The 16,495-nt window shown below is 34.7% G+C and overlaps 1 protein-coding gene across 6 annotated transcripts in view; it reads left to right on the forward strand.

Moving 5' to 3' along the window:
• The window catches only part of LOC148603005 (secretin receptor-like), a 59,773-nt gene that overhangs the window by 24,516 nt on the left and 18,762 nt on the right, over nt 1–16,495 (forward strand). For all 6 annotated transcript variants that reach the window (XM_088552501.1, XM_088552502.1, XM_088552499.1 and 3 more), the window contains exons 2-4: nt 13,743–13,810; nt 14,279–14,378; nt 15,969–16,079. In XM_088552501.1, the coding sequence (XP_088408627.1) occupies nt 13,757–13,810; nt 14,279–14,378; nt 15,969–16,079 (265 nt within the window). In that variant the 5' untranslated portion in view covers nt 13,743–13,756. The remainder of the gene's footprint in view (nt 1–13,742; nt 13,811–14,278; nt 14,379–15,968; nt 16,080–16,495) is intronic.

Raw genomic sequence — 16,495 nt, forward strand, 5'->3', positions numbered from 1 at the left:
CTATTATACTGCATGTAAGAATCAGGCAATAGGTGGGACATCGTTTTTTCTCAATTTGGCTTTTTTTTTCCTCAAAGGTATTCACTACATCTATTAAAAACGAAAAACGATTTTTAAAAAATACTATAAATAAAATCCAGGCACTGTCTATGGTAATGGTAAATAATGGTACAGAAAAAAATCCCGCCGAGCAAACGATGTCTTTTTCTGTTTAAATATGCAATTTTTACGTAACGTTAATCCTTTTTGTATTCAGATCTGTATTTTTAAGAAAACCATAAGACTCACTTCCCTCAAAGAAGACCTAATCAAACCAAATCAAGAACAATAACTCTTGCAAATTGCTATTTCATATACAGTCTATTATATATTTTAACTCGAAAGTGCAGCAACGGAATGAAAAACTAAGATTGATTTCGTATGTGATCTATTAAGGAGGTAGACCTAGGGCAAGGGACATAACTCTTACATATCATTGGAACGTTTATATTCACCATTTACATATATCTCGTGCAAGTATCAAAGTAACTTGGACTGATTTCATTTTGTTTCAAAGGAAAGATTGAAACGCTTTGGGGAAGTTGAATATGATACATACACATCACTGATTTCAAGAGTTATGTCCCTTACCCTAGGTCTATAGTATTTTCTAAATAAGAAATAAAAAGTTAATTTGGTCGGTTTTCGACATACATGAATCATCTCCTGTCCGATTTTTATGAAGATCATTACTAGTACTTAAATTTTGTTATGAAGTACATTATATCTGTGACGTAGATGGTTTACTAATATAAGAGCGAGACAATTTTCTGGCCATTTTTCCATAGTGCATTTCAACTTCATGTAGATTCTTAAAAAGACAAAGTTTACAAATACATTAATTTATTTTTTTCTGAAAGTTATAAGAAAAAACACTTAGATGATGCAATAAAAGAGCTGAGGTTTTGTTCCATGTGCCACACCTCAAACATATTTTGCCTTATACAATGTAGGGTCGAACGTTTTATGATTTTGTCTTCAAGACTAACCAGTTCTGACGTTAAAAAAAAAAGATATACATGAAGCAGTTCAAAAATTCGTAAAATCGGGAGTTTTTGTCATTTTCCGAATTCAATTCAGACGTCTCTGATCTTGTCAATATTTTTACGAATGACACATGCCATACACCAGTAAATTGGAAATTGTCTCTATTTCACTCATAAAACATTAAAAACAAAATACAATGAGTTTTATCTGCCTAATGAGAACCTTTTGTTATTTCCCACCAAAAGAAAAAAAAACTTTTGAACCATTTACGCAGTAATCTTATTACTTCTCACGTTAAGATTTGCGGTATTAAAAGTTATCCATTAGCTGATGTTATAAATTCTTTAAAAAGTGGGGGTCACCGATCAAATAAGAAAGTTAATCACATTTGTGTACCATTTCTGCATAATTTAGTTTGGTTATTGGACGTTTCCTACTCCAAATATTATGTTGGATGACGTTACGTCATAGTCAGCGAAGGAACGTCATTAGAAGAAAGAGAATATTAAAACGGCAATACAAAATCTTGACTGTGAAGAAATAAGCGGAAGATAAAACGAATTACGACTAGAGAGAACAGAAGATTGGGCAAAAGGAGATATATACATAAAACTATTCTGGTTGCATGGCCGTGTCTCTTTGCGTGAACATGTTATAATTCGTATTCATATTTTACCCTACCGGTGCACCTGGTCCATGCTCCCAGTTTTGAGTGGAGTCAGAGTTGCTCATTTGCTTTTGTTACCTTGTATGTATGACTTTAGTTACTTTATGTTCTTTGTTGTGTATGTCTGTATTCCATGTCTGGACTTTGTCCCTTGATTACATTCTTTTGATTACCGCTATTGTAACCTTCCTTCCCTTGATTACTTTTTGATTACCGCTATAACCTTGGTTCCCTTGATTACTCTTAAGTTAAATGTACCACAATGTTTATTTGTAATACTTCAATAGCGAATAACTTATCAGGATCTAAAGTTCAACGTTTACAAATGTACGTGGAGCGTATCAACAGTTAGTAGTAATATCTTAACTAAACAAAAGGAAGAAAATATCGCATAACAGCCGCCGGTGAAGTATTTTTTCAAATAAGAGAGTGCACCTACCATATGTACTTATACAAATTTGTGTCTTCTTTTGGCGTACTTTGTATCAAATTTGAAATAAAAATGCAGAATTGAAGTTTTCAAGAAGTAAAGAGGCAGGATCCATTATTTTTCTATATATTCGTTTACATTAAAAACTATTTCGGCGCTCTGTGCAGAAGAAAATAGTTTTCTAAAAAAAAAAGGGCAGGACAGAAAATTTAATCCTAGAATCAAAGAAAATAAATTGGCAGACCATCCTTGTCTGTAAACATACATCCTGATTGTAAGGCTAGATTATTTTTCTGGTGTACTCTGATACTGCATAGATTTTTTTTTGCAAATGGATGACAATCAATCATATGCATGATATCTATAATTCAAGTGGGCTAATAAAGAAAATTTAAAGACCGAGCGAAGCAAAGCAAAGAACATTTGTGGGGATAGAATTTGTAAAGAAAACATCATGATTTCATGCAAGAAAAATTCAAGGGAGGAGTGTTCGCCGGATCCGCTCTTCTGAATACGCGCCTGGGTTAGATACTCCGCATGAAACTTTTTTTTACATTTTTACCCCAGTAAATGAACTGGTAAATTATATTTTATTTGCAATAAAACGGGACTATCTTAAATATTCCTCATTTAAACATCTTGTCGGGAGTAAGAAAACTAACTCACATTCTCCAAGAAAAGAACATTGTTCCATATCTCCCATCCGATCCTCGCTAAAATGTTCGATAATTAAATTGGCATAACTCCCCCTAAAACTATCGGAGAATGCTGATTATCATTTTTTCAGTCTAAGTATTAGTACATGGTAACATTTGCTATTAGTTTCATCGGAATCTGTTGTGAAATTGTAGTCGTGAGCTTGCGTAGGACAGACGGATATACGAACGGACGCCTGGCATTTACCGAAGATTTCCAAAGTGGCCCTTGAATATCGACGTTTAATTTGCTTCTACGGTCAAAGGGAGATAAGTCGCGAATTTCGCGCAAAAAGCGACGTCACAAATTGACGACGATATAATAGTTTGCGCCATACAATGCGCATAAACAATAACGTGATTCCTCTTTAACATAGCTCTGCTCCAAAAGGCAAAAATTTGGTAAAACTTCGCAAATACAAGCCCTGGAAAAAACTGGGAAATATGATTTATGTATCTCCATATTTGAACGATATTCCAATTGTCTGGAAAAATCTGATGTGACATGAAACCGGTACCCACACTCAGTATATTCGGTGCAACTCCAATCTCTATATTGCATTTAAGCAACGACTAATACTTCGGTGAATCTTAATATAAGCATATAAACTTATTCTAAAATATAAATAGAAAATTGCATTTAAAGTCCTTTAATAATAAAAAAAGACTCGGTTTATGATATCGCATTTTGGATATGTCCCTCTAGGCTGCTCATGTAAAAATTGTGCAAATCCTTTGATATTGGTGGTAAAGAGAAAATTTTATCTTTTCTAACAATTTATTTCTTGTTTTAATGTTATGTTAAAGTCATTTACAACAAATGTAATTTTTTTTGGTATCAAATGTGGATATTTCAAGCAAACATAAAAGATCAGAGAGTTATTTCCCTCTATTTTGAATTTTATTTTGTGTACTCTATGTAGTTATTCTTGGAAACAAAATCTGGCATTTTCCAATTTATCTAAACCGAAACCCTTCTAGACACTTCTTTAATATCAAAATCGAAAAGACCTATCATTCATTACCCATGGTTCACTTTAGACAGGTTACATTCAACATTTTCAACAATTTGTGAAAGTTGGTTCGTCAATATTTGCGGGATTTTGTATCATTCGAATTCAAACAATTCAATGTCATCGTGCTATAATTTAACATGGTATCCCGGCCCGTCGAGCAAATAGAATTCTACATGTTTCAATCTAAAATGAAAAGGTTATTACAACGCAAAAAGTCAGATCCTATTAACTATTCCAACTTAGATAATTTCTCGTGATCGACTTAAACTTCTTAACTTTGATTAAATTGTGTACACAGATATATCATTTTGAAACATTCTGTCTGGAAAAGTTCGATCAAAGACTAACATGGATTATTGACACACATAAATCAAGCTCTAAAGCTGTGATCAGCGGCTAGGTCTAAATTTATTCGATGAATTTTGATTCCGTGTAGTTCGAGCTTAGCGATGTATCTTGAGACACACAATTTGAGTTTTGGAATTAAATTGATCTCTTTTGGTCCAAGCTATTTCCATACTACACTTAAAAGAAACATAAATAATTATTTCTATACTGCGGTTAGTTTTGATTGAACCACATTCTTTTATCCCTGTTTGCCCCTTTACAAGCTTTTTTTGGTCAAAAGATGTCAACAATGACTTATAAAATCGAACAGTCATAATACTATAAGATGAAAAACTTTTTGTTGAGAAAATTTAATATTATAACATAAAAATGTTCTGCTGAAAATGTTGGTTTGATGAGTACAAAACGAAAGTGACAGTAGAGAAAATGGATATTTATAGTTTACAAGACTACTTTTCTGTCCGATCTTCGTGGACTCCCTACTTTTTGCGGGAGATTAATTTTTCACATGTCCTTAGAAATGCTACATAAATGAAAGTTTTATTGAATCAATTCACATATTTCTATTTAAAAATTTCTAAAAATATGCAATTCACTATAGAAGTCTATGGGATCATTAATGAAATACTGAGATCCCAAATGGTTCGTTTCATACAATTACCGGAAGTTAAGTAAGTAAAAGTCGATTATTACCGGGTATATTATTGACATTTCCGTAAATGATGTTTTCATAGGTTTTTCAGGAGTAATTCGAAAGTTAATTACACTAGTTTCAGAGAATTAAGAGAATTATAACCCCTCTTAATGAGTGTTGCGATTATCTCGGTCCAAATGGGTGAATTGATTTAAAATTTGGTTCGTGGCATTATAAAGATAGGGCATACGATGTATGGAATTTTAGGTGTTGTCAGATAGTAACTTCCTGTAGGGACTTTATATAGATACTGTAGAGCATACGTTGTAAGCGATTTTGGGTACACTAAACTGGAAATGCAGAATACGTCAGTAAAAATGTCGATATATGCGTGCGCGTTGTTGTATAATCCAAGGTTACATTATACAGTAGTGTATATACACCTTTCTAAACTGAATCATAAATAAACTGAAAACCTGTTTAAACCAGGTTCTTCCCAACGTCCCGTCATATATCATAAATAAACTTTTAAAAATAAAACATCGACTTTTTGCTCCTGACGCAAACAGTTGTAAGGCCGAAAATGTCGGCTCACATTCTGTTCATTATGTTACATGTATATTTGTACATGTATTTCATTTGTATTTAGTTCCCTTTTACCTTTCAAATGTGGCAATTGTTTACTTGTTAATTTAGTATTCAAATTAGTACATTTTGAACCTGTATAAACCAATCAAAAAAAAAATCATAAATTGAACAAATACATGTATCTGTTCGAAATGTGTTCGATTTGAAACGTTTCTTGTTTGTTTGTTTGTTTGTTTGTTGGGGTTTAACGTCCAAGCAGCAATATATTTCATCTATATTCAGGCGATGAACATGAAGTGGATGATAAAATGAACATGAAATGATGATGAAATGAAAAATGGGATGGTACACAAGGATAATGGGGCCGAGAAATTTTGATTGCCACTGGAAATAGGGAGAGGTGGGTAGGGTCGGGCAATTTAGCCTCCTGTTGCGGAGCCCTATGGTTCATACTCCGGGAGAATACCACAGTAGGGTTCTTTAACGTGCGAGGAACGTGGCATCTTTCCCAACACGGTGCACCACTATGGTTTGCGGTCAGGTTTTCCGTATTATGCTTGTAGGAACTCCGCCTTCATTACATTTGTGTATCTTTTGTTTTCTTTAAGTATAAGTCCTATAAAAATCAGAAGGTGATTCATGCACGTCAAAACCCACCGAATTTCAGTTTTATTTGTTATTCAGAATCAGTTACTGACCACATAACCAGTCATAATTTTTTTCATTTGGTTGTTGCACTTTTAAGAAACAAATATATATAGATTGTACATGAAATTTGTATTCTTGCAAAACTTATCGTTCTTGATTTGGATATACTTGGTTGATTTTAGTGGGAGATGAATGGGTGATTTTCTGAAAATGCAGATCGGAATGCAGAAAAGCTTAACATTATGTGAAAGTAGACCGAAAAACATCGTTTGTTTGGTGGTTTTTCCTTTACCATGAATCACTTTACCATCGGTAGTGTCTGAGTTTTATATGGACTGGTACTTAAAAGCTATACAAAGGACACAATCACAACGTTTTTGTTTGATGTTCTTGAATATCCATCTCGAATCTTCATATTTTGATATCAGGGGATCTTGTCTTCCTCTCATTTTTCAAAGTCACTTACAGTTGCAAATGGTTTTAGTTAATGGAAATTGCGGGGCACAATAAACGACTACGTAGTGAAACTGTACGTTATATTTCTATTTATTTTTGATAATTATACACGGCTTTCCTCTTTGATTTATGGGACTGAATATATAATCATTTTCTTATTCCCACGTGTAAATATTTAGAGTTTGTGTGAGTCGACATACACACAAAATTTTGTCTTAACTACTTCACTTAAGAATTAAGCAAAATAAAGCATATTATCACACAAATAATGGAAAACAAAATATGCTGTAATCCATGCGTCAGAATGATAATGGCGTCCCAAAAAGCTTGTTTCAACCAAACGATAATTAACTATTATGAACATGGCGTCTTTATCTGAAAATGATTGAAAAAATACAACAAAAAACTGTCAACAAGGTAAACTCTTGTTTCCAATGGTAAGCCTTTTTCTTAAATGGAATGATATTCAAATTGATACATCAAATACAAGATCCGTGTTCCCTGCTTCCGTTCAGTTTATAATATCTTTCTTAATAGCGTTTTTTATGGGTTAAACAGATGTCATACAATTTCTTGTATTAGTAAATATTTGACTTCGGATATCATTTTCCAGATGCAAAATCGCAACATTAGAACCGTAAATATTTGATGTTCTAGTTGATAATACTCAGCCATTGTATGGAAATCTTCACGTGTTATACAATCAGATAATTGGTTATATGGTAATAAATCGTTTAGAATAGAAATAATGTGTAAATATCGTTACTTTACTTGCTATTAATTATATGGCGGTGTAACATTAGCTGATTGTATAAGAAAATCAGTTATAATTTATAATCTTACATGGTTAACAGCAAAGGGTCAATTAAGTAACACCCCAGCTGAGAATCAGGCGAAATGTGATACATAGTTGAAAAGCCTACATATTTTCATTTTTTACATTTTGTTTAAAATGTTACAGTTAACAGAAATTAGCATATAGCTTTTCATATAGCCCATGCTCTTAGGACATGAAAATTATATAGAATGAACTGCATAACTAAAAATTAAGGGAGATAACTCTGTTAATAACAGTAAAATACATTAGAAACTGTTGGAATGAATAATATAACATTACATCATGCAGTCCTATAAAGCAACTTAATAACAACGCCTATTTGGGTGTGTATCAAATATTTCAGAATTTGCATGATCTTAACAGAAAATGATGTCAATTCCATCCATGAAGAAATCATCTATATGAAGAGCAATGGGGAATCAGTGAACTCTATGTGGAACCTTTTTCAGTCTAAATTAGAAGACAGCATAAAAAGAAATATACCACAAAAAACAGCAAAAAATAAAGATGGATGTCCGTGGATAAACAGAGACTTAAAGAGATTGATCCGTAAGAGAGACCGATGCTATAAACGAAAGAAGAAATCTGGCAACAAAGCGGATAAGGAGAAATATAAAAAAGTTAAAACAGGAAACACAGAGACAACTTAGGAAAGCATATTGGTAGTATATAGAGGGCATAGTGACACCAGAAACAGATGACCGTGCTGGAAGTGGAAACTGTATGAAACGCTTCTGGACCTATATAAAGCATAAAAGATCAGATAACAACAAAATACCACCATTGAAAGCAGATGGAACGTTACATCCAGATTCCAAAGATAAAGCTAACATCTTAAATAAACAATTCCAGAAGGCATTTTCAACCAAGTCCGAAGTATCAGTTGAATCTTTTACTGACACCTGTAGTATGAAAGGTACATACGATACCATGCCAGACATCCAGATTACAGAAGTGGGTGTTACTAAACTATTGAAAAACCTGAACCCTCACAAGGCACCTGGACCGGACAATATTACACCAAGAGTCCTGAAAGAACTGGCCATTCATCTATCACCGATACTTACCATCATATACAAAGAGTCCTATAACATCGGAGAAATACCCAGTATCTGGAAAACAGCCTTCGTTTGTCCCATCTTCAAGAAAGGCAAGAAGTTTGAGGCTATAAACTATCGTCCAGTATCTCTGACTTGTATCGCCTGCAAAATAATGGAACATATCATCACCAGCAACATCATGGCACATGCTGACAGACATGATATATTACATCAACTACAGCATGGGTTCCGGAAAGGTCTGTCCTGTGGCACTCAACTTGTTGAGTTTGTTGATGATATAACCAGAAACCTTGACAACGGTAAACAAACGGACTGTCTGATTATGGATTTTAGTAAAGCTTTTGACAAAGTGTGCCACAGCTTATTGACCCACAAATTACATCATTATGGGATAAGAGGTAACACCAACAGATGGATACAAAGCTTTCTTAATAATCGAAATCAGGCAGTAGTTGTAGAAGGAGAAACATCCCAATACATACAGGTGGAATCTGGTGTTCCTCAGGGATCGGTTTTGGGCCCCAGCTTGTTCTTATACTACATCAACGACATGCCGGAAAACATCATATCAAAAACCAGATTGTTTGCAGACGACACTATTGTATATCTTACAAATACATCTGATATCGATAGGATAAGTCTACAAGATGACCTAAATAAATTGGCAGAATGGGAACAAAGATGGAAAATGAGCTTCCATCCCGAAAAATGCAATGTTCTGTCAATCTCAAGAAAGAAACAGCCTATTCAGAACAGCTATTTCCTCCATGATCATGAACTGGAGCACGTAACAACTGCGTAATATCTAGGTGTTTCTATAACATCAGATATGAAGTGGAACCAGCACATATCAAACATCTGCAAGAAAGCAAGCAACACCTTGAGCTTCTTGAGACAAAATCTTAACATCAGAAATGCCAACATTAAGGAGAAAGCTTACCAGTCATTAGTTAGACCAACCATGGAAAACGCATGCACAACCTGGGACCCATACTTGAAAGAGGACAAACACCGGATTGAAATGGTCCAGCGTAGAGCGGCCAGATATATAGCGAACAGATACCACAACACTTCTTCAGTTACCAACATGCTAGAAGATCTAAAATGGCCAACACTAGAAGAACGTAGGAGGAGAGATAGACTCGTACTAATGTACAAACTGGCAAATGGTCTGGTAAAAATCGACGCGACCAACAGATTGAGCAGTCCAGTAAGACTCAGTCGAAATATGGGCCTACACTCCTACCAATTACCATCATGCAACACAGTACTGAGGAGAGTCATTCTACCCAAGAACCATCCGGGACTGGAATGCTCTGCCCACTGACATTGCCTCTGCCAAGAGTCTTGAATCTTTCAAGGCTCATTTACTTGATTAAATTAATCAAGTTGTTTTTACTTGCACAGTTAATTGTACAGCACACTTTGTTAATTTTTCTTTTAATGGCTACTAAGTAAAATAGGGCATTGCGCACTAAAAGTGACAGTGACAGTATCATCAGTAATTGATGACGGTCGCGAAATGGTAGAAGTAGAGGTAGAAGACTTAATTGCAAGTTAAAAGGAAAATGTATCACTCTGAAAACATACACTGGATCATCAACCAAAGTTTTCAGTTCAACACGATTACTCAATTGTCAAAACGAATACATGCAATTGTAACGAGAGAGCATGGTTTGACTCGCAAAATTATACTCCGCCACCGAGGATCGAACCCTAGACCGCTCATTCTTTAGCCGAATCGGTTTGTCGCTGGCTTGTCAACGAGCGGTCTAGGGTTCGATCCTCGGTGGCGGAGTATAATTTTGCGAGTCAAATCATGCTCTCCCGTTACACAATCTTCTCGTTTATTTTTTTTTAATTTTCATGCAACAGTTCGCAATTTTAACTACCATTTTTTAAACAAACGAATAAAAGCTTGGAATGGATGAATGCTGTCAAACGAAATACAAAATGTTGCGTACACCAATACGACGAACTCCCAATGTACATGTACTATATTGACTCGGATTTAACCTATAACCACTGCCTTATTTACTAATTATCGCTTCGCTAGCTTTTCATACAAATCTGCGGTAAATTGGCGGGGTTTGACACTGAGTGTGACAGAGATATAAAGCAGGGTTTGACACTGAGTGTGACTGGGATATAAAGGTTTCGAATAGCGAATACACCCTCATCAACTGGGAGATTAGAATATTACTTGTACATTGCAAAGATGTACTTATATGCGTGTTTGTGAAGATAAATTCCCACCCTTTTTTTCAAACTGATTTATACTGCGATAGTCTGCGGAAATGAGATTCAAACTGGACTAGTAAAAATAATGTTGACTGGTGTTAAACTAGCGAGCAATTCGCAGCGAGCATTTATTCAGGGCAGCGTTCGTCTTTTTAGATTTTATAAATTTCGATAAGTAATATATTTTTAAGCATTATTTACCTATTTTTAAAATTTTTAATGAGTTTTACTGTATCGGTATGCTGTGAATGAGAATTATGTTTGATACTGAGACCAATTTTCTAGGGGTAGGGGCAATATTTTAAATTTATGTGGAAAGATTTTTTTTTAATTTTCTTGAAAATTTGAAAATGAGGTTTCCGTGGTTTATTTATGTAAACATTTAAATTATCTATCGAATGATACCAAATTTGAGACGTTTTAGTTATAAAAAAAAACTCGTGAGTAGACTTTATGTGCCTTTTCATGGGAAAATCGAAAATTCAATTTTTTTTTGCAATTGTTTTTATACATTCAGACTACGAATTGCCACAAGTCATCAAACCCCTGGAGTAATAATTGTGATAATACTAAACAAAAAATACAAAAAAAAATTTTTTTTACTGATGCATAAATACTCTAGTATTTTTGACATAGAAAAATATATCAATTTAAGCGATTTTTTTCTGTAGGGTGGGGTACATTTTTTTTTTTCACTCTAAAATCCTAAGTTTTACAGCAACATTCTGTGTACCATTGTCAAGATGAGACATTGGGCTACATGATGATACTTATATATTTTTAGTTCCTTTCTCATCTGCTGTCCCAAGGACTTAGACGCTCGAACAATTGAGTCACAAAAATCTTGGCTTTTTGACCCAGTGGGTTACAAATATAGGCTTACGCTGAAAAAGAACCCGAGAATGTTCTTTGGCGACAAATTAATTCGGTAATGGGAGGTATAAAGGTACTTGAAAAAAAATCACCATGAAGTTGTTGAGTGGGATGCGCAGTGGGCCCTCTCAGCCCATAGACCTTAAATTGTTTAAGTGATTTAGAAAAAAAAAACCGTTGAGTGGTTCACTTTTTTATCTAATATGAAGTGACTTTTTCGTAGAACTTGTACAGTAATTTAACTTTCCAATCAGAAGCATGTATTCAATGACAGTTTTAGTCTTGCGCTTTCGCAACAAAGATGTAAAACTTAATTGTGTGGTTCAGATCTATTCACAGCAACAGATATCTCATAAGTTTTAATTTCAATTTCATTTTCAAATCCGGAATTTCCACTGTTGGAAGCAATCTATACAGAGAATCGATTTGCATTTATTTAATTACAAGTACCTTCCAAGTAAAAAAAACAACAAAAAACCAAACAAACAAACAAACAAAAACAAAAAAACAAAAAAAAACAAAAAAAAAACAAAAAAAAAACATATATCCGTATTCTATCTCTCCATTTTCTTGGTTTTACGCTTTTGAGTTTTAACAATATACATGAAATCATTGACTTCTGTGAGTTATACATGTAACGGTAATATAATGTACTACCTCAACTACAAATTAGAATCTCTGTACACTGATTCTCATTCGTACAGAAGGATTGAGTTTCAATATGTTATGAGACTTTTGCCATTTTTTTTTCTCAAATAATGATTCAGTAAGTGATGAATAGCCATGTTCTCGACACCAACGCGAATATTCAACACCTGTCGCCCCCCCCCCTCCACCCCTCGGACACCCGTTCAATGTCCTTTCCATTTCCAACAGAAGTCATATTTTACGCTGAATTGATAGAAGTCAAGAAGTGAACAGAAAACATTTATTGATACACCTTATAATGGGGTTCATACCAAATCCATCATACAAATATCCAAAAGGCTATGTGCATACTTGTATGTTCAATGACTGAAACGTAAAACTGGCGTGAAAATTACGCTGGAATGTTGTGGTTGTTTAAACTGTCGGTATACAGCACAAATTTAATACAACTGGATCTTTCACAGAGTGTTAAAAGGTGGGCAATTTTCTTTACAAATGATAGCATGAAACTAATCTGAATTCCGGAGTACATACATGGGCATTGATTTTGATCAATGTCACATGTACAAACCAAATACACGCAAATGTGAGTTGTACATGTACGAATGTATTTGAAGAGTCATTTTCTGTAAGGATCAAAAATCCAACAAGGGACCCGGAAATTGTTTTTTTTTTTTCGTTTTTTTTTTCATTTGCTCATTTTTTGTACATAATGTTTATTTCACATTACTTTGGAAGTGTACTTGTGTAGAATTTGATTTTTATTGTTAAGGTAACCAGGAATTCGTCTGATGTATTTGTAACGAATCAGTATCGATGTATTATTAAGGAAAAGTTTGAGTATAGTCTATGACCGGAATCAAAAAGATAGTTTAAGCGTGGAAGCCGGTTAGGCCAGTTAAAAAGTGTTATTTCATAATCACAACATCCCATGTCAAAATTACGATAGAGCTACAAATATGTGGTCATTTGATTTGAAAAAGAAATACGATGTCGTAATTTCGACATAGATATAGTATATCGAAATTACGACATAACATCCAAGTATTTTTCTCGGCGTCCGTACTAAGTAATATCATCACATTGATATAAAATTACTTTTTCGATGTCCTTTTATTAGCGCACCTGAAGCTATTGCCATCATTTGACATTCGTCGTCGTTAACAATTTTCAAAACTCTTTTCCTCTGACACTACTTGACCAATGAGAACCGAACTTCGTACGAATGTTCCTTATGGGTGTTCTGTATATATCTCAAAAAAATGTTACGTATAACAAAATTTTGACATAGGGTTGAAGTGTTAAGAATGATGGTCAAATTGTCGTGTAAGTCTGTTAAGCCATGATGGTGTTATTGCCCATTTTCGACGTTTTTCGCTATTTCTTATGTTAATTCTTTAAACAAAATATTCTCCTCAGAAACTACTCGACGGAATTAATCATAATTGATACGATTGTAACTTAGGTATCCGACAGAAAAAAAGATGGCAGCTTTTACAAAAATAGACTGTTGCTTATGGAGACAGGCTCTTTGGAGCTCACAGTATGTTGTAGTATTTTTTCTTTATTACAGGTACGGTGAATAAAATGTGGATCTATACTTCAACACTACTGGCGTTACTTGTATTGACATGTTATGGGGTAAGACTTCATTTTGTTTTGTTTTTTTTTGTACCCTGACTCAACGAATGGGTTGTGTAAATTTACAATTACTGTGTCTGTCCGTCCGAATTTCGTTGCAATTATCTCGACTGCAAATAGTACATGTATGATTGCTGTCAGGCAGGGGAGATTTCAAACAAATTCAATGTTTTTAGAATTAAAACAAATAGAGTTTTAGTAAGATATATTTCAAATTGTCAGCACATATAAGGAAGTAAACTTAGGGTAAGGAACATAACTCTTACAAATCACTGGAACGTTTGTGTAAAGTATTTTACATCAATCTCTTCTAAGCATCAAAGTAACTTGGATTGATTTCATTCTATTTCAAATGAAAGATTGATAGGACTTGGTGAAATTGAATATGATGCCAACATATCGCTGATTTAAGAGTTACGTCCCTTAACCTAGGTCTACCTCTTTAAACTAATGTGTTTTACATTTCAGGATGTTGCCATAGTTTCTGTGGAAGAACAGAGTCGCGGTATATCGGAAGCAAATGAAACTTGCCAAGAACAGATAGAAATGGAAAGTGGACGGGCAAATGGTATACTGTATTATTAATATATATTCACGCTCTATAATACAGTAAAACTTATCTCAACCGAACTCTTGAATTTGGAATTTGTTTGGTTTAGACAAATGAGCGGTTTATTCGGGAGAAACATGTATGGGTTTAGACAAATGAGCGGTTTAATCGGAAGAAACATGACTGTATTGGTTTAGACAAATAAGCGGTTTATTCGAGAGAAAGGTTTATTCAATTTGGTTTAGACAAATAAGCACCTTATTCGGGAGAAACAGGTGTTGGTTTAGACAAATGAAAGATTTATTCGAGAGAAACATGTATTGGTTTAGACAAATAAGCAGTTTATTCGGAAGAAACGTGTATTGAAAGTGTGAAGTTATGATAGGGTTTTTGTTTGTTGAGGGTTCTGTTTAAATAGCTTTCACTGAAGTTAGAGCACTGTATACTGTTTGTTTGTTTGTTTGTTTGTTTGTTGGGGTTTAACGCCCGAGCAGCAATATTTCAGATATACAGGCGATGAACATGAAATTGAAGATAAAATGAACATAAAATGATGATGAAATGAAAAATGGGATGGGACACAAAGATAATGGGGTCGACAAATTTTGATTGCCCCTGGAAATAGGAAGAGGTGGGTAGGGTCGGGCAATTTAGCCTCCTGTGGCGAAGCCCTATGGTTCATACTCCGGGAGAATACCACAGTAGGGTTTTTCAACGTGCGAGGAACGTGGCATCTTTCCCAACACGGTGCACCACTATGGTTTGCGGTCAGGTTTTCCGTATTATAGCCTGACAATCCCAGCATGTAACACATCATGGGTACCCCATTCCACCACCTGGGGCACACAACCTAGTTGCTCTGTGGGCAGAGCGCCCGAGCCCCGGCTAAGGTTCTGAGCACTATTTAGTCGCCTTTTACGACAAGCTTAGCGCTGCTGCAGGCCTATTCTTTTGACACCCGGACCTGCACTGGTCCACTGTATACTGTAACCTGTCGCTCATTGATATTGTTTGGTACAGACTGATGTCCGATTTATAAAAAATAAAATACGTTTAATCTGACATATAATCGCTTCTTGATTCATTACATATTACTCATACAGCGTATAGGCTCTGCTGTACATGATGTTAAAAAAACAAGGCATGAGTACTTATCAGAACAAACCTGCGAAGCTATTATCGGTGTACTATACTTATGTGAATACATTAAGTAACAGGGGTCAAGTACTGAATGTCACGTAGGTGTTCAGCTTTGAAAACACGAATATATCCTCTGCGCAGGACTTTCTAAATGAACATGATAGCACTTCCAAAAGTGTCTGGTTTGGACAGGTTTTCGGTGTATTTAGTGATTGGTTTCAACAGGTTTCACTATGATTCTAGTAAATATGACAAAATTTAATGGAACGCATCTGGCCAAACTATAACCTAAAAAAATGTAGATTTCCCTTTCTACACCCGTCTCTTTATGAACATTTTAGGGTCATTTTATACGATTACTCAGAAAGGAAGTCTATATTTAACTCAGGCGCATGTATCTTCTTGTGTTAAACTCAAAGTTGTAAATATTAAAATGTACACGGATAAGGAACTATATTTTGTTTTCAGATAGTTATTGTGAACGGGCATGGGATACTTTGGCTTGTTGGCCCCCAACCCCAGCAGGAAGTGTGGCTAAAATACCGTGCCCAAGTTATTTGAATGGATTCATTAAAACTGGTAAGTTTAAAACATATTTGGCCTGAAAGGACATGCCTGTGAACCGACGAGTACGATTTGTCGCGTATCATAACATATAATAGGTAATACAATTCAAGAAATTGTTTCTATATACATTTTTGCATGCAGTAATAAATTATGATAAAGTTTGTAAATCTCGTCATGTGACTCCGTGGTTTCACGAGAATGGTCCATAGTCTTCCATTCAAATGCATGCAGATTTTTCATTTTCAGAACATATTTTCGTGTAAAAATAACAATAAAAATGACAGATACATGTATCTATTTCCACAAGATAAAATTTTCAAGAAAAGGCATAAAATAGAGCTTTCCGAGATCCCGAGATTCCGAGAAAACCAGAAAACACAGACCGGCCTTTGAATTTCATTAATTCTATACATAAGAAATTCCAGTGA

This window comes from Perna viridis, chromosome 11, assembly GCF_037379345.1.
Source record: "Perna viridis isolate PV_CMFRI_1.1 ecotype Kerala chromosome 11, ASM3737934v1, whole genome shotgun sequence".
Classification (NCBI taxonomy): domain Eukaryota; kingdom Metazoa; phylum Mollusca; class Bivalvia; order Mytilida; family Mytilidae; genus Perna; species Perna viridis.